The 23,998-nt window shown below is 43.3% G+C and overlaps 1 protein-coding gene across 7 annotated transcripts; it reads left to right on the top strand.

Moving 5' to 3' along the window:
* Positions 1-1,806: 1,806 nt before the first annotated feature.
* Positions 1,807-22,915, top strand: sin3aa (SIN3 transcription regulator family member Aa). Of its 7 annotated transcripts, none has more exons than XM_069162438.1 (22): positions 1,807-1,840; positions 7,509-7,735; positions 8,003-8,185; positions 8,574-8,680; positions 10,013-10,307; positions 10,464-10,712; positions 10,817-10,969; positions 11,132-11,158; positions 11,679-11,834; positions 11,968-12,057; positions 12,479-12,597; positions 12,705-12,915; positions 13,138-13,254; positions 13,428-13,666; positions 14,044-14,227; positions 14,399-14,978; positions 15,969-16,138; positions 16,217-16,390; positions 17,929-18,021; positions 18,527-18,621; positions 18,766-18,958; positions 20,916-22,915. In XM_069162438.1, the coding sequence occupies exons 2-22, from the start codon at positions 7,538-7,540 to the stop codon at positions 21,144-21,146; spliced, it is 3,864 nt and encodes a 1,287-aa protein (XP_069018539.1). In that variant the 5' UTR covers positions 1,807-1,840; positions 7,509-7,537; the 3' UTR covers positions 21,147-22,915. The 7 variants fall into 7 exon arrangements, with proteins under 7 accessions (XP_069018539.1, XP_069018543.1, XP_069018544.1 ...); XM_069162437.1 differs by lacking the exon at positions 1,807-1,840 and adding an exon at positions 4,484-4,842; XM_069162439.1 differs by lacking the exon at positions 1,807-1,840 and adding an exon at positions 4,485-4,842 and having other exon boundaries at positions 7,509-7,729.
* The last annotated feature ends 1,083 nt before the right edge of the window (positions 22,916-23,998 follow it).

The following is a 23,998-nucleotide window of genomic DNA, read 5'->3' as shown; positions in this document are numbered from 1 at the left end:
TTTTTCTATCAACGATGCTTATTTTGGGGTGTGGTATGAAGTCTTCAGGGCAAATTGTTGCTCTGTATGTTGCAGCTGCAAAGCTAACTGAGGGTGAGATTCAGTGTGCATATCCCTTCTATTTAAAATAGATCTCCATTTACCATGCAGCTGAGGAAAAGCTTTAAATCCCATTTATAATTTCATCTGAGCATTGGAGCACTTTTGAAGGATTGCTATGACAATGTTTGTGAGGCAGGTTTACACGTGTTACTGCATCAAAGCCCCTAAATCCTCCACCTGATGATGTGGTCACAGACCAAGCAATAACAAGGAAGGTTCATTTGAGACCCAGGACCTTTAATCATCCTCTTTACCACATAAAGCAATAAGGCTGAAACCAGGGGAAAAAACTTTGAAACAAAAATTCTACGTAATGTATTTGTGTTGCTTCGGCTCAATCCATGGCCGCATCAATCCAGGAGCAAGTGCCTGAAAACGTTCTGTTTCTCTGCCTGAGACTTACTGTACTTCACTGTGATGCTCAATGTAATAAAGCCTCAAGAATCAGTGGGAGAATTTTCTCCCAGACGTCAAACACTAAGTCCTAAACAGAATTTACGGTATAATTTATAACCTTGGACAAAAAGATGACTGCCAGAATCTTACACTGCACGTGATTTCATCAAAGGAACACTTTTTTGGATCTTCAGGAAGATTTTTAAGAATGAGTGGGGTTTTCTTTGACTGAATTAAGGAGCCTGGTACATCAATGCTTAAATTGAGTATTCTGAAATCACAGTCAGTCAATCTCAGGAAAATAGTCTCACTATGTGTATATTTTTCATCATTTCAGTTAAAACAACATTCATTGAGGAATATATTTGAATAGTTTTTTTTTTTTTTTTTTTTTTTTTTCATTTCACCATTGTGTTCTATAGAAAATGCCTTGAACAGAGGAGATTTTCTGGAATGGTTAAAAAATGTTGTGTTCCTCACTTTTTTCCATAAATAGTTTAATGGTTGCATATGGAGTATTACAAATGCAAAGGTTTTTGTAAATTTATAGCTCAAGATAAAGACAACTATTTGAGTTAAACCAAAGTCTAATGATAAGTCATTTTATATTTATAACAAGAGAAAAGATATAACTATATTTGAATTATAATTGTAATGCTATACTTAAAATATGTATTAAACATTTTACAGACAAGTCAATTAATTGATTATAGGTAAAGTATTTGGCAGTTTATATTAATACTGAAAGCCTGAGTTGAAGCATCAGAAGTTCTCAAAATGTGGACTGGCCCCTTTTAGGTTACAGTTAGATATTATTATGTCATATACATGTTGCTGTATTATTATTGGTGATGCTTTATGACAGAGGTCGCCCTAATTTCACCTACTACACGTGCCAGGTAGTTTTATGTGGCCTATTACAATGCATATGTTGTTTGATGATCATATATTTTGCAATTTTGTCTTAATCTGCACAGTAAATATTGTCCATTGAAGAAATTTTTTGAGTAAAGTAGCCAACTTTTTTTTCTGAAATACAGTGATTGAGAAGTGAAATCTCAGTTAAGTACAAGTACTTTAAGGTCTTTATTGTCCACCGCTGCCATGGATTTTTTTTATTTTTTTTTTCTGGTGTGTAAAGACGGAGGATAAAGGTGCCAGGCAGGACTTAAGATTCCATCTCATGGAGACAGTGCTGTGTCTGTGGCGCTGCCTCGCTTTTAGCGGGTGATATTCAAAATAAAGTGACGTAGACTGGAGTGTGCGCCAATGGCAGCGGAGGGGGGCGTCTCCAACTGTTTTGTTACAAACACGAATCCGGAGTAAGGAGTCTTTTTCCTGGGTATGTAACAGCTGCTTAAACTAAATAATATAAAAACTCTTTCAGCCATAACAACCGAGCGATGGTTATTAAGAATCGGAAAGCGCGTTGTTGTCTGTCGCGCCTTTTGCAACCTGAAATGAATTGAAGGGGTCTTTTTATGCTCGTAAACGGCAACGGAGCAGCCAAAAACATAACGTGGTGGATGGTCAAATCTGCAGGACGTCATTATGTCGGCTAGTAAACAGTCTCCCCGGGCTGTGTGGTGACCATCTGAGGCACCCTGCTGTCTGGAAGTGGAAACATTTTGTCTGCAGCGTTGTGTGAGCATGTAACGCTTGTTTGCAAATGGATCGGTTGGGGGGAGGGAGTTGTTGTGCTGAGACAGGTTAGACATTTTACTCCCGACCGTTGAAGTAAACAAAAAAAACCATGATTTGTCCTAAGCTCCGTGGTCCTCTCAGCGGGCAAAATGGGGCTGCTCGGCTGCGTTTTTTTTTTTTTTTTTTTTTTTTGTGGGGGGGGGGGGGGGGGGAGTGAAGAGGGGGAGGCGGAGAATGGCGTGGCTCCGTCGCGCCGATATTTCCACACAGCGACGCCGTAGTTCCCGTTTCGTTTGACTTTGGCATTGTTTAATAAGGGCAACTGGATCGGGTCTTGCCTCCTTGAAAAGATCCCGTGTTTGCCACGGAGGCCCTCCTTCCCCGCGTCCGCCGTTGCTGTGTTAAAGCTGCAATGACCAGATGATGCGTTTTTTTGAGCCTTTTGTTTGGAGTGTGCAGCCAGCGTCGACCGACGCACAGTGTGCAGGGGCCAGTTGATCTCCCTAGCCGTGTGGCGCGGTGTTGAAGGGGGGGGGGGGTGTTTCCACAGCCTGCTCTGCGTTGTGTGGCGTGCTTTTGCACTAAACTTGACTTCAGAAGCAGCCGAGAAAACAAGTCTTTTACCGTGCGTTTAGTTTTTGGCGTATTTTTGATCAAATGCTGTTTTCGGTGTTGGCGCACGGCTTTTGTGAAGACGCATGAAATTACGTGGGGAAAGCCAGTCGGGATATTGGAGCCCTGCGTGTGTGTGTGCGTGTGCGTGTGTGCAGCACCCTACGGTCGCTGCTGACAATCGTCTGCCTGGGCTGGAAGGAGGAATCCCGGGCTGGTGTTTGCAGCTCCGCCTGTCGTGGGCGATGGTTTATTTTGGAAGTTCCACCTTTTGGGGATTTGTAATGACGGTTGCACGCAGTGATTGGCTGCAACGTCTGCATAATCCATCCATGGGAGGGACCCAAGTGCAAAGGCAGAATCCCTCCTACAAAGTCACGTGTTAGCAAAATCCAGGAAGTGGCTAGTTTTGGAGCTAGATCTCAATACGTTCATTGGGTGGGTGGATGGATGGATGGATGGATGGATGGATTACTTTATGAATCTCAATGGGAAATTGCAGCGGAGTAAAAAAAAAAAACAACCAAAGGACACTCAAAGAAGCAGAGAAAAAAAAAATATGGAAAGGCACATAGCAGAAGTTAAATTCTATGGATTATGTTTTATTTGTAAAGCGAGGTGGGTTAAAGAGTGGCGCAAAAAACAATGAAGTGAATCGTCACGTGTAAAACTGCTTTACCAACTGAACAAGGTTGGCAACTGTGCCAAAACAAACTCCCAGTTTGTTTTTGGTAAACCAATTCCCTAAAATGCAAGGCATTCTTTCACAATCTTGTGGCCCTGTTTTGCAGAGAGTGTGAAAAAGTAGCTCTTATAGGTTATTTTTAGATTTGTATATTATGCTCACTTTGTCCATTTTCCCCCCAAACATAATTCAAACAGGTTGAAAACCTGCCACCAGTATTCCACTTTGGGATTCCTGGCTGTTCCTTGTCTTAAAGTAAAATATCATGAGGCTGCTATATAGGGCACCGAGTGCACTATACTTAATGGAAACTTGGACCGGTACAGTTTTGCCCTGCGGTCCCCAAAGAGGTTAATCAGGCCATACATATATACATCACCAGAATGACACCAGGGGATAAAATCAAGTCAAAGTTGTGGCTGTATAAGTGGACTCAATTAGCATTCATCACTGAATGAACAGGGATAATTCAATGAAACATTGCAGACTATGTCAACATTGTTTGCTTGTTTAAAGGCAGCACTACCAGAGAACCAGACTTCATTTTTTATCAAGTCATAAATATGACCCCAATCTTCGTGTACTATGTTGTCATTAAAATGTTATAACTCCTGATTGATTTGACTTACTGTTAATTTTACAGTTTACAGTTGAGCTGTAAAACTCAGATTTATTTTTAGAAAAGTGGCAATCAATCAGCTGTGTTGTATCCAAAATAAAAACAAAACATAAAAGGCTCAGTTTTGTAGCATCCACTGAAAATGTTAGGTCAAAATGTTCTAAAACAGGTTAAAACATCCTGGAGTTAAATATACTTAACGTAACATTTCTACCAGATAAACTCTATTTAGTTCCTTCAAACATCATCTTGGCAGGGTTTGCAACTATGAATACGTTAATGGCTGAGAAACCGCTTTTGATTTGGTCTCTCATGACTGTGTTGTTACATTTTCCCTTTCATGTTGTAGCCGAGGCTCCACTCAAAGACTTGTCGCGCTTCAAGTCAAGTCAAAATGGGCGTGCTCGGTAACGAGCCGATCAACCCTTGATTGACACTTCAAATTCACAACCCAACTCGTCGCCCCGCCCTTCTGTGGTCCCGCTGAGCAAACTGACCAATAGCGTGCGTCCGGGGGCGGGACTCCGTCTGAAAACCCCGCCCCCTCCTACAGCTCACCGAGCCGAGATTGTTTTCCTCTCTCGGGGAGATTTCCACTTTGCAGCCAACTGCACGAGTTGTTTATTTTAAGTCACACGCCGCTGATAAGTTGCTGCTCACACACACACACACACACACGCACGTTGCTTTGCTATCTTCGCCCAAGTCAGGAGGTGTCGCGGTTAACCCGAAAATAACGGATTATCAAGTCGTCACCTGCGAACTTCTGCTCGCTGCTCGGGAGGTGAGTTCATTCAGCGAGCTAACGCAGCTAGCCTGCTAGCGACCTGCTGCTAGCAGACACTCGAAGTGAACCAACGTGTCTTCACACTTTCGTCCCTCGGAGATCAACTTCTCACGAGCAGGCTCGCAGGTCGGTAGTCCGTCCTCGTTGTGGATAGCCTTTTCCAGCAACCGGATCGCTGGTGCCGAGCTTGCATGTGCTTCCCCCCCCCCCCCACCCCCCTCTCTCCCGTCCCCTCCCCTCCCCCAGGACGGCGCTCCGGCGTCGGACTGCCCATGTTGTTTACATTAGCTCCGAGCTAACTGGCAGCTCTCCGCCGCCGTCGAGCCGAAAACACGAAGTTACGGTGTTCAACACGAGGACGTGCTTCGGGCGCGGCGCTCGGGAAGAGGGCCGTCGGGGCGGCCGCTTTCCGCGCTCACCTGCTTGAAACGGAAGCGGGGCGGGGGGGCGAGGGGGGGTGGGATTTGCTTGGACTCCCCGTGCCGCGCTCTAAATGGCGGGCGTCGCGCTGTAACTCGAGGCCGGTGCTTTGTGCGTTTTTTGTAGGCCGCGAACCGGACGGCGGGTTTCGCTGCTAGCATGTAGCGCACCGGAGCTCCCGTCTTGCTCGTCGGTGGCTTTAACGTTACTGCGCCGAGTCAACTGGATCTTTATATATATATAAAAAAAACAAAAACAATACAGCAGCTTCGCTTTTGTTTGTCGGTGTCTTGTTCAGAGAGGATTTTGTCGGTGAGCGGATCTCCAACACTGTCGGAGGAACAGGCGGCGGCGCTTCGGTTTGTCATTGTGGCGCTTTTTTTTTTTTTTTTTGCTTGACAATACGAGCTCCGGGAGGTATTTTCTTCTGAGCTGGTGAGTTTCTCGCTTTGTTGTTTTGTTTTTTTTTGTTCTCCGAAAACGCCATTCATTCAAATGATTTGAAGTTGTCTCTGTCTGGCGGAAGTTGTGAATGGCAGACGGACTTCCACGTTCCCACACAGCACCTGTGTGTTGCATCGGTGACGTCGGCTGTCTGCGTCTCATTGGCTGCGGACACTTGGACGTTATACATTCAGTGCAGGATGCACTTTTGCAGCAGTGAGCTGCTCGCTCAGGTAGTAGTAGCATTAAGACAGAAATTAGGTGGTGGCGGGGTGGGTGGGGGGGGGGAGTGGCAGCTTTTACGTAACGTGCAGTGGTGCATTGTATACTTCTACTCGTTGTCTTATTTAAACCAAGATCCAGCGGTGGAAAGTAACGAGTACTCTCTCGTTCAAGTACATGTTTGAGGCGTGAACATTTCCAGTTGATGCTACTTTATAGTAACTTACAAATCCTCTGCATGACGTGAAATGGCCCAATTGAGAGTGTTGTGTTTATCATAGATAAGATACTGGTATATTGCTTCAATTACATTTACGTGTGAGCAGCAGAGTTAATTTCAACACACGAGTCTAAGTCTATCTTAAGTAGTTCAAACGAGCTCCACCTGCAGCAGCTACAACAGTAACACGCTGCTAACGCACTGATGCTTCAGTATTAATAATCTTTTGATGTCATATGTAAAAATATATCAGACGGAAGGAGCAAACCACTACTTTTACTGTTAATATTCGTATATATATATATATATATATATATATATATTATTATTATTATTATTTTTTTAAATCATGTGGGACTTTGACTTGTTATAGTGTTTTTACATCGTTGTATCGGGACTTTTACTCAAATAAAGGATCTTAATTCTTCTTCCACCACTGCCTAAATCTCGTGTGATGGTTTTCACAGGGAAAACCTTTATTTAACAAAAGCATTTTTCTGCCTTCTTATCCATAGAAGAAAAGCAATCAGTCAGAGGTGCAAAAATTCACAAAGCAAAACATCAGACAGACTCCAGAAAAGGAACCAAAGCTGTGCCTCACCATTTCAGGGTGCTGTCCTAACTTTCCATAAGTACTCCCAAGGTGCACACTTCCCTCACACCAGTGATGTTTTTATGATCAATTAATCTGCTGGTTATTTTTTATTTATTTTTTTACAAAATAGCACACAAAAAAGGGGCCGACTACAATTTCCTACAACTGCAAGCGGATGTTTTCAAACTGCCTCCTTTGTCCAACCAGCAGTCCAAAATTTGAATATTTTAAATTTATGATCACAGAACTAAAACAAGCAGCTAATACTCCCAATTTAAAAGCTGTATTCAAAGAACACCGGCAAGTTTAAACATAAATGTAATCTGACACTTAAATCAGTCTGCAATGACTGTCACTGCAACTTTGGTGTAGATCCTGATATAAAAAAAAAAAGTCTACAAACTATGACACAAAATAAAACCGTTTTATTTGACATGTGCACCATCGTATGTCAATAATCAATACAGCCCCACGTAGTAGACCCCTGTGAACTCCTTGGTTTCTATGCTGCTAAAAGCTTTGGATGTTCATTAGATCTATGGTCACAGACTATGTAGACACTTTCTGCCTCAGTCAAACAACAAAAGTGGTTATCTGGCACAGTGTGTGTCCATAAATTCACAGTAAAAGTAAAAAAAAGAATGATTGCCATATTATTTAAGAAATGATTGAAAGAAACAAAGAGGCTGATTTAATAGATTCTGATAACTTGACAGAGGTCTACCTTTGTGAAATAAGCTCCATCTGCTGCTTTCTTCCCAGGTCTCTCAGCTCTCAAGTATGAGTGCATAATGAAGCGGCGTCTGGAGGATCAGGAAACTGTTTTTGCGTCCCAGCAGCGGCGCCTCGCTGGCAACGCGGAGGCTTTCCAACATCGTGTCCTGGCCCCTGCTCCAGCTCCGGCTCCAGCTGTGTATGAGGCCGTGTCTGAGAACATGCAGCCCACAGCAGGTGTCCAGTACTCCGTCCCCCAGGGATACCAGGTACAGGTTTGTCCATCGCACATTTGTTTTGAGGAGTTTTTAATTCTTAGAGTGTCTTCAGCTCTGACAGATACAGAGACTGAGGCTCTGTTTTTGACTTTCTGTCAGCATCTTTCACTTTTTATCAAGATGAACTGCCATGCTCTCATTCTGTGGCGATTCTTTTTTTTATAATTTTTTTATGACAAAGTCACAGTGACAGGCGTCAAAACCTTTTCAACTGAAGTTTTACTCTTTGCCGTCATGTTGATCAAATGTCTCTGCTTTCCTAAGGTCCCCACCGTGGCCCAGAACAGCGGCGGACATGGGCACACTCCCAGCCCAGCTGTCCACGGGGGGTCCCACCACCACAGCCCGGCAGTCCAGTCCCATGGGCCCTCAGTGATGTCAGGCCACGGCCATACGGCTGCTCCTCAAGCCTGTGCACAGGGTCAGCAGCAGTTCCAGAGGCTCAAGGTTAGTCAGTCAGGCCATTTTATTTTGACATGAGCTTAAATCCCTTGCAAAAGATCCAAATGTCGAGGATATGTATTTCCAAAGAAGTTTGGCTCAGTCGGGTTCACATGGCAGCAACCAACCAACCAAAACTGTGCTGTAGAGAAATTGGGATTTAAATATTGTTTTCTATTATGTGTGTGTCAAGTTTTATTAAGTTATAGGCCATTGTATATTTCAAGTCGAGCAAAAACACTAGTTGCTATTCTTTTTTAAAAAATTAATTTTCTTGTATATTAGTGTAAAAATTTAGTTTGAAATCAGAATCAGGGCTCTGCTGCCAAAACTGAATGTAGAGGAAAAACAGATTGTTAGTTGAAATTGACTTTCTCTCCTCTCTCTCCTGAAGGTGGAAGATGCTTTGTCTTACTTGGATCAAGTGAAACTGCAGTTTGGCAATCAGCCTCAGGTCTACAATGACTTTTTAGATATAATGAAAGAGTTCAAGTCCCAAAGGTGAGGCACTATTTGATTTTACAGACACATAATGTGAGTTATCAGGTTGCACAGCCAATGTTTTTTGGTCAAAATGTAAATTTTTCTGTGTTCTTATTCTTTTGGTCCTTCTTGGGCAGCAACGACATGGAACCATTCATTTGTATTGTGCAGTTCTAGTATACATAGCAAAGGAAAACTCATATTTGAGGTCACAAATCCCTGTCAATTTCTTTGCATTATACAGTATTGTCAAGTTCCTCTAGGTAATCCTGATCCTAATAATTACTGCAAATACAACTAATCGGGGTAATATTTTCTGGGGCGTGCAATTTATGCAAAATTCCTCCAATTTCTCTGCAGTAAAAGTGCTCTGCTGAAGGCAGTACCGCACAAAGTAAACTTTTCAAAACTAAACTGTCTTTATCAGCAGAAAAACTCCTCATTTACATTCAGTAAGGCTCTCTAACCTCCCCTCTCGTCTTCAAAATAAACCACATGTCAGTTGACTGGAAAAAACTAGAAGTGGCGGTTTAAGGGAAATGTGGTCTCATCCTGAAAAACAGGCTACCAATCACCACACTTCCCTGCACCAGTCTCATCATTCAGTATGTCTTAAATTACATGAGTTTTATATAGCTCTCCAATTGTAAGACAATACACTTTGTTTTTGTGCATACATTGAGTGTAAATTCGTATAATCTCCAAAAACGCACCTATTTTTTTTATTTTTTTTATAGAGGATGTAATATGTATCTGTTTTGTAATGTTATATTACTTTTTTTTTTACCCAAGAATCATGGTGTAACTTGGAGCTCAGTGTTGTTTAAGTTTACAGTACTTTACAAGTAACAAAAATATGAGATCTGAACTATTTTCAGTTATTTCTGTGATGTACACTTTATTTACCATCACAGGAAGAGATGACTTATTTATATTTCTTTACTATTTCCTAAAAATAATGCCTGAACTTGCAATTTCTGTCATTTTCTACAATTGTAGTGCTAATAAATCCCATAAAACTCAACAAAGTGCAAAAATCAATGTCACAAAATGCATGAAAGGTTTTTCACTGCTGGAAAACTTTAGTTTTTTTCCTGCATAAAAATAATGAGCATATTTTCAGTCTCAAGTTGCTAAGAACAACCAGTCTGTAACACGGTCACAGCTGGTGGTTAGAAGTAAACATTTGTTCAGTAGAATCTAAAGTTCATGGGATACAACCTGCTCTTGCTTTTGTTAAAAAAAAAACAACCACGTAATGTTTGAAATGTTGCACACTTTGGAACGTATCGAGTCACATCCGAGGTGCAGCAGGATATAAGTTCCTTCTGTCTGTTTTTGTGTTTACAGTATTGACACTCCTGGCGTCATCAGCAGAGTGTCACAGCTCTTCAAAGGTCATCCCGACCTCATCATGGGCTTCAACACTTTCCTGCCCCCAGGCTACAAGATCGAGGTTCAGACCAACGACCTCGTCAACGTGACAACACCCGGTCAGATCCACCACATCACCCCGCATGGCATCTCAGTCCAGAACATCCCCATAACGGGAGCAGCCACCCAACACCAGGCCCAGCTCCCGTCTGCTGCAACCACCACCGCTCCCCCCCTCCTAACGCAGCTCACCCCTGCCAAGATGAGCAAGGTGAGACAGGGAACCGATGGATGGACAACATTTCCTGTTATTCCTATCTCTGTATAGTCTGGTTCAAGTAAAAAAAGAAAAAGTCTAGTGTTTTGCGCTGAAGCATTTGGTTAACGAACTCCCCCCCCCCAAAAAAAAACCTCTTTCATCTTCTAGCCTCTTCAGCCCCAGGTGTTGACACCAACCAGCCAGAGCAATCCGTCCATCCCCGCCTACACCTCTCCTCGCTCCCCGCCCATGCAGCTCCACCCACCTGTCAGCGGGACCCCCACCGGCCCGCCCATGCAGAACAACCAGCCTGTTGAGTTCAACCACGCCATCAACTACGTCAACAAGATCAAGAACCGTTTCCAGGGTCAGCCCGACATCTACAAAGCTTTCCTGGAGATCCTGCACACATACCAGGTCAGCAGCTCCGCTGAGACCATAACACTCAAAGTGATGCTTCGGAAGTCCTTTTGTACCAATACGCGCCTACCTTTTCTATATCTTGTGTTTGTGTACTGCAGAAGGAGCAGCGTAATGCTAAGGAGGCCGGTGGGAACTACACCCCGGCTCTGACGGAGCAGGAGGTGTACGCTCAGGTGGCCAGGCTCTTCAAGAACCAAGAAGATCTGCTGTCCGAGTTTGGGCAGTTTCTCCCTGACGCCAACAGTTCAGTGGTGAGTACTGTCATTACTTTTGATAGACCACTTTCCACACATGTGTGCACGTGTACTAGAAGTAGAGCATGACTGATTATATTGGCCTATCATATATATTTACATCAGTATCGGCATAAATGTTGGCTGATATTGTCAATATGAAAACTTTTTTTTTTACAGAACATAATGCAGAAAAAGATGCTTGAGGTAAATTTAAAAAAGCTCCATTTGTGTTTTTCTATGTAGTTATTTATTTATTTAATCCCCAGTGAAGTTTCAGTGCAGTGATATCAGTGTGGACAATTTATTGTGAAATAGCCTGCCTCCAATATTCTTGCATATTTTTGTCAAAGTTGTTTGATAACCATAGATGAGGGATCATCGTAAAGAAATGCGTTTTAGTATATTTATATGGTGTACATAAAGAATATTGCCCAATCTATCAGAATTATTTTATTCCCTAATAGGATCAACCCCACAAATCCAGCATCAGTTGCCCTGTAACTAGAGATAACTTTAAAAATAAATAATACAAATAAAATAATGCAATTGTGTGGTTAAGATCTGCAGCACATTGCGACATCCAATGTTTGTCCACCGCCTATGGCTCTATGACTTAGTAGTACACAATGTTTTTATGGGTGTTTCCCAGCAGTAGCAGCAGTTGTAGTCCTGTTACGTATGTTCGTGCACCTTTGTCGTAACAGGTGTTGTGTGTTCTCCACAGCTGTTAAGTAAGACCACAGCCGAGAAGGCCGAGTCCGTACGGAACGACCACGGCGGTACCGCCAAGAAGCTGCAGCTCAACAACAAACAGCGGCCCAATCAGAACGGCTGCCAGATCCGCCGGCATCCCGCTCCAGGGACCACCCCCCCCATCAAGGTACATACAACACTTTCTCACCCACTGCTGAAGCTTTTAGTCAAGCACTGTTTGTTTGTTTGTTATTCTCTGGTCAATAGATTTGTAACCATCCTACCTGTGTTTTTTCTTGGCCGTTTTGGTGACGCTGCAGAAGAAGCCCAAGTTACTGAATTTGAAAGACTCCTCAGTGGCAGAGGCCAGCAAACATGGTGTCGGCACAGAATCTCTGTTCTTTGAGAAGGTGAGTTTGTGTCGTGTTGGTTTTTAACCTAAATAAAAAGGAAAGCAATCTTAAATCAGTAAATGAAAGAAATAACGTTTAATATCAGTGTAAATTCTACAAAAAGAAAGGCACAACTAAATCGGAGGATTCACTGTCAATAGTCCCACTCAACCGAAGAGAATAATATAGATCGTTTTCCTACATATCTGTTGCCTTTAAGTGCGTGTGAAAAATATTCCTTGAAAATCAAATATAAATAGAATCATAGAAAGAAGAGAAAATAATGAAAATCTGAAGGTTTTCCTTTGGAACTTGCTAATAAAAATAATGACAACACTCAATCAGTGCAATCTATTCAGTTATGAAACTTATGAAAGTTGAATTATGCCAAAAGACTTTTTTATGTATTTAGTACCCTGACACACGAAATTTGTTTTAGGTGCGAAAAGCCTTGCGAAGTGCAGAGGCCTACGACAACTTCTTGCGCTGTCTGGTCATCTTTAATCAGGAGGTGATCTCCAGGGCTGAATTGGTGCAGCTGGTGCTGCCCTTTTTAGGGTGAGTAACTCTGTCATCTCCCTGAACGTTGGTCAAGAGTGTTTCTACGGTAACCTGTATATCTCATGAAATAAGTTTTTTTCTTTTAACACAATTTTGTTAAACAGAAAATTCCCCGAGCTGTTCAACTGGTTCAAAAACTTTCTGGGGTATCGCGAAATGTCCCACATCGAAACCTACCCTAAGGAACGAGCCACGGAGGGCATCGCCATGGAGATCGATTATGCTTCCTGCAAGCGACTCGGCTCCAGTTACAGAGCCCTGCCCAAAAGCTACCAGCAGCCCAAGTGTACTGGCAGAACTCCACTTTGTAAAGAGGTGAGACAGGAAATTACAAAGAAGAGGAGACATCGAGAAAGTTATAATACACCTCTCCTGTTGTTTTGTCTCTATTCAGTCAAAAAATTTCCAAAACCAAAAATGTGTAAATGTGGACAATGAGAAAGATTTGCATGCATCTCATCCTCATTGCAATTGAGTTCAGCTCCATAGTAGTAAGCAGCTTGAATATGACACATTGTATATTTCTGCTGTGTCCAGGTCTTAAATGACACCTGGGTCTCCTTCCCCTCCTGGTCTGAAGACTCCACGTTTGTCAGTTCCAAAAAGACTCAGTACGAGGAGCATATCTACAGGTGTGAGGACGAGCGCTTTGAGGTAAGAAGGTTAACCACGTTTGCCCCGCCTTCAATTTTTAAGATACTATGGACAAACTGACAATGTGGCAAACAGTTGTAGATTAAATGAACATTATGAGCCTTTTAATGAAACTTAAAGAGCCAGCTCGCACAACGAATGATATCAAAGCAGCTGTTGCTTCTCTAACCCAGTTGGATGTTGTGCTGGAGACCAACCTGGCGACCATCAGAGTCCTGGAGACGGTACAGCGGAAGTTGTCCCACATGTCTGCGGAGGAGCAGGCCAAGTTCCGCTTAGACAACACGCTGGGCGGCTCCTCGGATGTCATTCACCGCAAAGCCATCCAGAGGATATACGGAGACAAAGCACCCGACATCATCGACGGCCTGAAGAAAAACCCCGCTGTCTCTGTCCCCATCGTGTTAAAAAGGTACACACTAAAAGAATATTTCTTTAAACCTTATTTTCATTCATTAAATGTTTGTTCATTTAAGATAAAGCTGTTCTATGAGTTGAACACACTACGCACACACGAACACAACTGCGTTAGATTCACACACCCTCGATTTAGATAACGTGCTAAATGTGTGTGTCCACCAGATTCTTTGGGGCCCGAACTGAGGTTATGAACCACAGTTTATAAAGCCAGTAATCTACACAGGAAGGAAAAGTAAATACAATGTTAGAGTGCGGACTGAAATGAAATGCTTGTGTTGTTTATGTATTGTATCTGATCCACAGTAACTAGTTTGTCATTCAGAGATTTGTCTGTGCCCGTTCGCTGATTCGGCTTTTCTGTTGAACCAGGTTTAAGACGAAGGAGGAAGAGTGGCGGGAAGCCCAACGAGGCTTCAACAAGATCTGGAGGGAGCAGAACGAGAAGTATTACCTCAAGTCTCTCGACCATCAAGGCATCAACTTCAAACAGAACGACACCAAAGTGCTTCGGTCCAAGTCCCTGCTGAATGAAATCGAAAGCATCTATGATGAGGTCATTTCCCCCCCCCCCCCCGCTGTAGCTCTAGAATGTGGTGGAACAAGTGAAAGTTTTTCTATCATGTAAATTGCTTTAGAAGAGACTGATATTTGTCAGGTTGTCATCTCACGGAATCGAGTGTTCTGTGCATCCACAATCTGACATGGTCTTCTTTCTCTTCTGCAGCGCCAGGAGCAGGCGTCTGAGGAGAACGCCGCCCCGCTCATGGGCCCCCACCTGGCCCTGCCCTACGAGGACAGCCAGATCCTGGAGGACGCAGCAGCGCTCATCATCCACCACGTCAAGCGGCAGACCAGCATTCAGAAGGAGGACAAGTACAAGATCAAGCAGATCATCTACCACTTCATCCCCGACATGCTGTTCTCTCAGCGGGGCGAGCTGTCGGACGTAGAGGAGGAGGAGGAAGAGGAAGAGGAGATGGACCTGGAAGAAGGAGCGTCCAAAAAGCACAACGGCGTCTCCGGTAGCGGGAGCCCCACCAAGTCCAAGCTGCTGTTCAGCAACACGCCGGCACAGAAGCTGCGCGGCTGCGACGACGCCTACAACCTCTTCTACGTCAACAACAACTGGTACATCTTCCTGCGACTGCACCAGACGCTGTGCTCGCGTCTGCTGCGGCTGTACGGGCAGGCGGAGCGGCAGATCGAAGAGGAAGTCAGAGAGCGCGACTGGGAGAGGGAAGTCCTGGGGCTCAAGAAGGAGAAGAATGACAATCCAGCCATTCAGCTGAGACTGAAGGAGCCCAGTGAGTAACAACCGACTTATTTACCTGATACAGAATAAAACGAAAAATGGAGGCGCTGATACAGGACCGGTGTTATGCTGAGTTCTGCCTACCAGCCGAGAAAAACATTCACCTCACCAGATGTTTCTCATAGTTTGGGCCCTTTTGTCTCAACAGTGTGAATTTCACACATTTTCTTATGACCTGAGCTGAGATAAAAGTGGATGCATTTGTCAGCAGCTACAATCACTTCTCCGGAAAAATGCATTCACCCCTCATCACTCAATAATGACACTTCAAATCCAAATGGTTTTATCAGCACAATTGATCATCGTTTATAAACCTTACAGAGAAGATGACATCATTTGTGAACAGTAGGCCTGCTATTTTTACTAAATCATTACAATGTCTTGTAATTTTTTCTTGTAGCTGTGCGCGGGCCTGCGAGATGCATGCAGTTCTCAGCGGGCAGGCAGAACTTGGCAAGACACTGGCACATCAACAGAAAGAGAACGTTCCTCTTAGCTTAAATGCAGCAGCTTCATGAAACAGATAGTGAACATAAAAACAATGAAGTTGTATTTATTTAGCAGCGTGTTCTGCATCAAGTGACGTAACGCCACGTTGTCATTTGTCGAGGGAGAGAATAGGAGCGCTTGTTTTGATGCAGCTGATATCCCGAATGAAAACGCGGCATCGTTCGCATTCAGAAATGAGATGAGACGGGAATCACGATTTTGATTTTGATACCGTTAATTGTGCACCCCTAGAAAAGAGCAGAAATCGTCAGATTGTTTATGTTGATTTGATATGAAATGTCCTGCTCTTTAACACTTAATTCTCATTCCTTTTACTCCTATAGATAATGTAAGGTTTTGTCGGCCCATTGCAAATATAGACATGTCACGGAAAGGGGATCAATAGTTTTATCTTCGGTTTTAGTGGAACTGATGATTCAAAACAACAAAAGTGATTCTCTCGTGTGTGTTTTCAAAACGTTCTTCCCTCCAGTGGACATTGAGGTGGAAGATTACTACTCCGCCTTCTTGGAGATGGTGAGGAATCTGCTGGATGGGAACATGGAGGCTTCTCAGTACGAGGACTCGCTGAGGGAAATGTTCACCATTCACGCTTACATCGCCTTCACAATGGACAAGCTCATCCAAAGCATCGTCCGGCAGGTAAGAATCTAGCCTCCCGCCTACAGATTTGTGTTGGAATATTAGTGATTTACCATCCGACGCTTTCTCTCCCTCCAGCTCCAGCACATCGTGAGTGACGAGATCTGCGTCCAGGTGACGGACCTCTACCTGGCCGAGAGCGCCAACGCAGCCAGCGGAGGAACCACCGCCACGCAGACTTCAAGGAGCTCTGCAGAGGCAAGCTATCAGAGGAAAGCCGAGCAGCTCATGTCTGACGAGAACAGCTTCAAGGTAAGGGTCACACTTTTGTAGGTCACCGGAACACCTATTGAGCTCAAGGCATGTGATTATGGGAGATGAATCATTTTACTGAAGTTTGGAAATTGCTTCATTTAAAGTTCAGGAAAGGTACTTATAAGTAATTTTCCACATCGCTACAGGAGTGGTTCCTTCATGTCCCACCTTTACTACAGCTGGGTACTGAACTTTCATAGCTTTACGGCACAGATTCAATTGCTTTAGGAGTTTCTGCAATTTTAAAAATCCTTGTCATGCGGTACCAAATTTTGACACCTAGTCTACACCCACACTAACATTAAGCGCAATGTTACATCATAATGTGACATCATACCATTAATGCAACAGTAAATGTTATCAGCGTCAGTGAGCCACAGCGTTTCTGTACCATACGGCGCCTTTACTTACTCAGTAGATAGACACACACTGTTTCGGCTTAAATCTCATATTAGATAACCTTATTTGACTCATTTCAAACTAATCTTTGGCCCCATACGTGTCTGAATGATGTGCTCTGCTGAAACATGTGAGTGTGATGCATCAGGTCTGCTAAGAGAAAGAACTAGGGTCAGATTTTGATCCTTTTACTCGGCGAGGAGTGACAAGAGTTCACAAAGCAGGTAAACTGCAGTGTTGCAGGTTTCATCTTAGTAATTTATCTGTACTCGATGAAACTTTCTTTTGAATTGAGAGTGTCGTAGAGGTTGAGTCACCAATCAAACCTACAACAATAGAACAAGCATTGTCATGTCACTTGCTCTCGGTTAGCTCCGACAGTGTGTAAAGCTGCTGAAGGCCACCTGCCACCCAAAAGCACCTTTTTTTTTTTTTTCCTGACCCACTTTGAGAGCTTCGGTTCACTTTGAACATTTAGCCCTTTTTGTCAAAAAAGAAAAATACAGATCCAGTTTAGAAAATGAAGGCTTAAAACCAAATCAACCCACGGCGACTTTTGGATTGAAAAATGACATCAGTGCTCTCCAGTTGGATGGAGAAGGAACGTCAGAGATTTTCCTCAAAACGCAACTTGGTCTTTTTTTTTCCCCTGAAGTGTGAAATACAGTGAGTCTAAAAACAGTCATGAAATTATTTGGAGCAGTGATTCCAGTACTTGACTCCTCAGCCGTTGATTTGCTTTTAAAGCAGAAATTTTGAAATGGTTACTAGGTCGAATAAAAACAGATGTTTCTGCAGCCCTGATGATTTTTAGTGACAGGAAGTAGCCTTATGTTGTTGTCGTTGATCCTTTCTGAGGCCATTGCGTGGTTAAATCAGCAAATTTGTTTTTATGAAAACATGTTGGTATCTGCAGTGGGAAGTGTACATCGATACTCGGTGGTAGAAGATCTGATGGTCTGAAAAGTTTGAAAACCTCTGATTTCAAGAGACGAGAACTTGCGGCAAGGGCCCTGCTTGTCCAGTCCTCAGAGCCCTCAGGACGTCCGGACCATCCATCCTTTTTTTTGTTTTATTCTTTTTTTTTAAACATCGAACACGCTGATAAACTTCACTCTCACTCGTCCCTTCCTCAGGTGATGTTTTTGAGAAACAGAGGGTTAGTTCAGCTCACTGTGGAGCTGCTCGACACAGAGGAGGAGAACTCGGACGAGCCCATGGAGGCCGAGGTAAGAAACTGTTCACCTGCCCGGTTTAGAGGTTTCTCATCAATAATTCGCATTATAATTATGAACTTCAACTGCAAGTAAATATCCTCATCTGCTTTTTACAATCCACTTTAGTTTTAATCAAACAGCCTCTATGATGACTGGTAACCTGCCAAAGAGCCAAAAAGTTGTGCAAAGTATTTAAAAAATATTTTTGATAATAACAGTAGGGCTTATTTATATCATATTACACGTACCAGCTTTTCAGTTCAGAACAGGGTTAAACTGGTCATTTACATGCTTATTTCATAACAAGCAGTATTATCTTCATGTTTACTGTATATGGGGGTATTAATATACAGTAAATAAGTGTCGTTGTTTTTACATTTTGTCTAGTAAGAAGGTCCACTTTTCCAGCTGGAGTGGAAACACTAGTAAGGACCTGTTGCCAACCTTTTGGTAATACTGGTGCAGTGTTTATGTGTCTAATCTGTGTGTTGAACTTGTGCTTGGTTTGTGTTTGCAGCGTTGGTCTGATTACATCGGACGCTACTTGAACCCAGATTCCACCACCCCTGAGCTGAGGGAGCACCTCGCTCAGAAGCCCGTGTTCCTTCCAAGGTGAATTGTCACATCATTGCCGTCTGAGACACCTCGTCCTTTGAAAGTCCAACATGAGTCCATTTGATGAAATTAACAAACGAACGCATCCCGCCGGCCGTCACTAGCGGCTCTCATCACGCTTGTCTCTCCGCTCTCCACCAGGAATCTGAGACGGATCAGGAAGTACCAGAAGGGCCGAGAGCAGCTGGACAAGGAGGCGTGCGAGGGGGGCAAGAAGTCCCTGGAGAAGGAGAAGATGGAGTGCATGTTCAAACTCAACTCTTACAAGATGGTGTATGTCTTTAAGTCGGAGGATTACATGTACCGACGCACCGCCCTGCTGCGAGCTCACCAGGTATTTAACAGCTTCTGTGTTCTCGGGGCCTCACTGAGCTCCAGTTATTGTCTTGCTTCATGTGCCAGATATATTCCTCTCTTGCGCTGCTCCTGTATTTACAGGGTAGCGGGTGGAGCAAACTGTTTGTTATTTAAGGGGTGTTGAGTCTTACCTTTAAAAAAAAAAAAAAAAAAAAAAAAAAAGATGATCAGTTTTTGCTTTAATGTGTTTGTGCAAAAACAGAAAAGATTTGAAGATTCTAGAAAGTTGTTTAGAATAATCGTGCTATGCTGCTCTACTCTGATTACAAACACTGCAAAGATGCAGGCATTTTTCATTTGGAAACATTTGGTCTCAAATCCAGTCGAGCTGAGACGGACAAAACTCTGTGACTCAAGAAAGAAAGAAAAAAAAATCCAGTATTTGAACATGACAGTGAGTCCTTCAGCAGGTTCTTCCAAACTTGTGTTAAGCATCTTCAAACCTGCACGTCAGTGTTTCATCAAAATAACTCACATACACATTCTTCTATTCAAAGCATGTAAATATACGTGCTTTGATCCAGGTCAAATATTTATATATTTATAAGACCTTTTCTTTTCTTTTTTTTTATAATAAGTGATCAGTACAAACACTCATTAACCTGCATTTAACCCCTTGCATCAAGTATAAATCCGGATTAAAGAACAGACAATCTTATGTCCCAGATCATTTTATATTATGCTGCTCCTGTATTTACAGGGGTAGAGCAAACTGTTTGTTATTTAAGGGGTTATTTAAGTGAGCTCTACAGGTGCTGGCAGCCAAATGTCTCTTACTTTAAACAGAGCCCAAATAGTTGTTTCCTCATTTCTAGTATACTCAGTTAAGTTAACTCTCTGGCTTAATTCGAATGGTTCCAGTTTTATATCATTTATATCAGTTTCCTAATATAATAATATAACAACAATCCTTAAATGTCAGATTACTCCTTTAGGAGACTGTATCAAACCTCTGAACACTGTGACGTTACAGTGGCCGTACATGACTTCAAAATGTTTCAAAGGCTCAAACTGAGTAGGAACGCTCCGTGGAGGCGGCGGAGTACCGTCATGTACATGTTTAGAGCCTAAACTGTGTTTCTGCTGTGATTATGGAGTACAAATGTGATCACAGATCATTTCCCTGTATATTTTATGGACGGCGAAATAAAATGACGCCACGCAGCAACAGGTAACGCACACGCCTCGCAGGCAGTGTGTCCCAGGCCTCCGTCAGAATAAACAGGCCCAAAGTGAAATGTCGAGGTTGCAGAGGGGCAGTTCAAATGTTTTTACGATACAATCTAAAGATAATCAGCAAGCATGAACACGATGAAACCGATCACTTCCTGGCTGCGTTCTCTCTGCATCTCCGCCGTCTTGATTTAAATGTGTTTCTCCAACACTTCCAAACAATGGCGGTTTCCAAGCTCAACTGGATCGCAGCTGAGTTTGTTTTTGATTCAACCCCTTTAAGAGCTGAACAGTATTGGACACCCGGCATGCATCTGTAAAGAGCAACACAATGATGGCAGATACTCTGCTGAACAGATGACAGACCTCCTTCTTGTCCCCCCCCCCCCCCCCCCCCACACACACACACACACACACACACATTTTCCAGTCAACCTGAAACCTCCAGTCTGAAACGTGTGCGTGTGACCACAGCCAGTGTTTCTAGATTTGAGCCTTTTCATGTTTTTAACCGAGAAGTAACAAACTGCACATCACAGCTGAGCTCTGTGGTTTTGCTTTCAGTCACCAGTAGGGGGAGCTCCAATACAAAGACGGTACTGATGCAGTCAGAGAACACTGCATCCAGTTTAGTCCGAGAGTTCCTTTATGTACTGAACTTGTGGAGTTACTTGCATTTAATTTGAATATGACGTTTCTCTGTAAAAGTCATTTTCCACTCGCCGAGCGCCGTTTAATGTCTGGAACGCCTCCTTCCTCAGTCACATGAGAGGGTGAGCACGCGCCTGCACAAACGCTTCCAGGCCCGGGTGGACTCGTGGGTCAAAGAGCACGTCACCCGCGACATGAACGCCGACACCAACAAGTGGCTGATGGGCGAAGGACGCGACGGCCTGCTGCCCTGCACCACCAGCCGCCACCCGGAGGTCCTTCACTTCAGGAACATCAACAAGTACCGCGTCAAATACAGCACACCCAGCAAGGCGCCGTAGCCGAGCGGCGCCGCGGGGAGAAACGGGACATAGACTGACTTGTGGGGGTGGGGGGGGGGGGGTTTGGTCTCGTGTCAAACAGGTCAGGAGTAGAGGTAGGCATGAGGGCTTAGAAATGTGTTTTTTAAAGGTCAACATGGGAGCACAATTAAGCTAGCTACCGTGTGTGTTGCACCCGGGGCGGCAGGATGACTGATGTTTTACCAGCGTTTTTAGCTGGGCCCATTTTTTTCGCAGGGCCTTCGGTGCCAAAACTTAGGAATGGCCGTGTTCCAGTCGCAGACCTGAGCTCTCACCAGCACTCGGAGCCACGTCCCAAACTTCCTCGAGCCTTTTTTTCCGACGGGGGGCTTTGCGACATTAGCAGTGAGCCTGTGAGAGATAGAGTGGTGCTTTTTGTACTTTATCGCAACTGAGCTTCGGTTGAGCTTTCCACTGACCAGTCTCGTCTGAAGCCATCACAGTAAAGAGCTCCATCGAAATCAATCGTACAGGGATTTCTTTTATGAAAGTGTTATCCATAGAAAACAATACAATGGACAAGTGCACTTATTTAGGAAGAGGAAAATGTTTCGTTCCCCCCCCCCCCCAGAATGAAGGTTTGGAGGGAGCTCGGTAAAAGTCTGAGAGGTCTGGTTCAGACATTCCTGCGTTAACGGCCAAATCACAATCATGTATCGTCACTAGACGGAAAGAGGGTCGTATTTCCTTTTCCAAAACACATGGCAGCGTTATTAGAAACTGTGCCTGAGCTCCACACTGTGTTGTCGGGTTAACATAGCGCTGCTGCATCTGATGTAAAAAAAAAAAAACACAAAAAAAAACAACAACAACAAAATATTAGCCTCACAACACTGTTTGGTCTCAGACTGTAAAATTGTATAGCTTGTGAATGTCAGATACTGACATGTATTCCAGTGTATGTGTTGTGTATATATATTATATATAGTTCTATTAACAAACACAATCCTCGCCGCCCTGGAAGTCAACCTTTTTAAGATGCCCTCCGCCAATACACCAGCTTGTACACACACACCAACACACACACACACACACACACACACACACACACACACACACACACACACACACACGTACGTCTAATTCTGGGAGGACTGTCCACATGCCGCTCATGTTGTAAATACACTGTATATAGTCTCAGACTTTTTATGACAGATCTGTGTTGTTGTGCTAGTAATACTTTCCAAGCTTACTGTGGACTTTAGTGATAAATGGCTAAAGTTAGTATGTATATGAAAAAGACAAATGCAAGACCATTTATTACCGTTTTTACCAAAGGGAGTTGATTATACAATAGCTGTTTTTTTTTTGTTTGTTTTTTTTTGCCCCCTTTGTGTGTTCCTTTATGTCTTTTTGCTTTTTAATTTCTGTAGTAAAAACATGGGGGGCAAAGTAGAAATGTATCCAGGTCTTTCAGTTTTTATATAAGAAAAAAATAACGTTTTTTCTTCTTCTGAATGTGACATTTGGTTAAAAATCACTGCCCCCCCCACCCCTCCCCTCTTTTGACATCCGACACCGTCCGTGGCGATGGTGGGACTCGTTTCAAAGTTCTGTCTTCAGATGAATGGACTCTACAGCCGTCTCACCTTGTGATGCACGCTTCCCTCCCTGGATAGATTTCTGCTGCCGACATCACCCCATACCATATTTTTGATAATGGAAGAAGTCACACGAGCATGTCTTTAGTCCCTTTATTTAGACCTTATTTAAAGTAATAATAAAAACGACATTTGTAGCCTACAGAGCTCTCTGTTGACTGATTTGTTTTTGTTCACGCTTTCATCTGAAACGTGGAGAAACGTTTTTACGCTCAACTACGTTTGTTCAACACAAGAAAGTCATGAAATGAATCCCTGAAACTTTAGAACGCAAACAGACCTCATTTACATCCAGCGAGACAAATACTTAAGATGAAAAATGATTCCCACAGGAACGATTTCTGACCTACGAGTCTTTAACTTTTACTAAGGTCTGGGCTGTCAATCAAAATGATCCGTCAGTCCTGTTGGCTTCCTGACCTTCATGATTTTCATCATGTCAGCATGTTTCCACAAGTCAATTATTTCACAGACAGGCAGCCAACCCTTCACGCTGTGGAGCTGCGTCGACTTCCTTGTAACCTCCCCAATGAATCGGAGTTCAACTGACAACCCGTCGTCACCCGTTAGCGTGTGTGTGTGGTGAACACGTGTGCTCACCGCACACACGTGTTCACCACACACACACACGTGAGCAGCTTGTAGTTTCAACTGACAACACTGTCACTGTCTGTAGCGTCAGCAGGAAGCTCACTGTAGATGCTACTGAAGATGATTGGATCATTCTGTCATCCATTTTCTGTCATTTATGCAGTCCAGGACACATTCACTGAATTAATTATATCTTTGAAAAGATTTTGCTCTGTAATTGCTGCAATTAAAAGTCCAAAAAGTAAAGCAGGAACTTTTTTTTAAAGAAAAAGTGAATATGCTGATCTAAATCCTCTTCCAATAGTAAACTCTTATGTTGTTATAAAAAAAAATATGATTATACTGAGTTTCTAACACTTAATTTAGTTTGCAGAGAACTGAAATTCCCCTTTAATCACAGCAGTGAAGGAGCTTTAATGACATGCTCCTCATATTATTCTGTAAAACAGGCGACACAAAGGACAGACCAACATAAAGTGTGAGGAAGGTGTTTGACCTCTAGAGCACCGTTCTCCCAAAATATATTCTCTTGTTGATGATGGTCTGTTAAACATGTCGCTCCAAAATCTCCATAAATCAGGTGGGTTGAGATTTGGACACTTTGATTTCATATTTTTTGAAAACATCTGCGGTCGTTGA

This window comes from Embiotoca jacksoni, unplaced genomic scaffold (assembly GCF_022577435.1).
Source record: "Embiotoca jacksoni isolate LCO1_2020_lvr unplaced genomic scaffold, fEmbJac1.0.p SCAF_3, whole genome shotgun sequence".
NCBI lineage: Eukaryota > Metazoa > Chordata > Actinopteri > Embiotocidae > Embiotoca > Embiotoca jacksoni.
The sequence above is the reverse complement of the archived record's forward strand: the minus strand, read 5'-3'. Positions and strand labels throughout refer to the sequence as shown.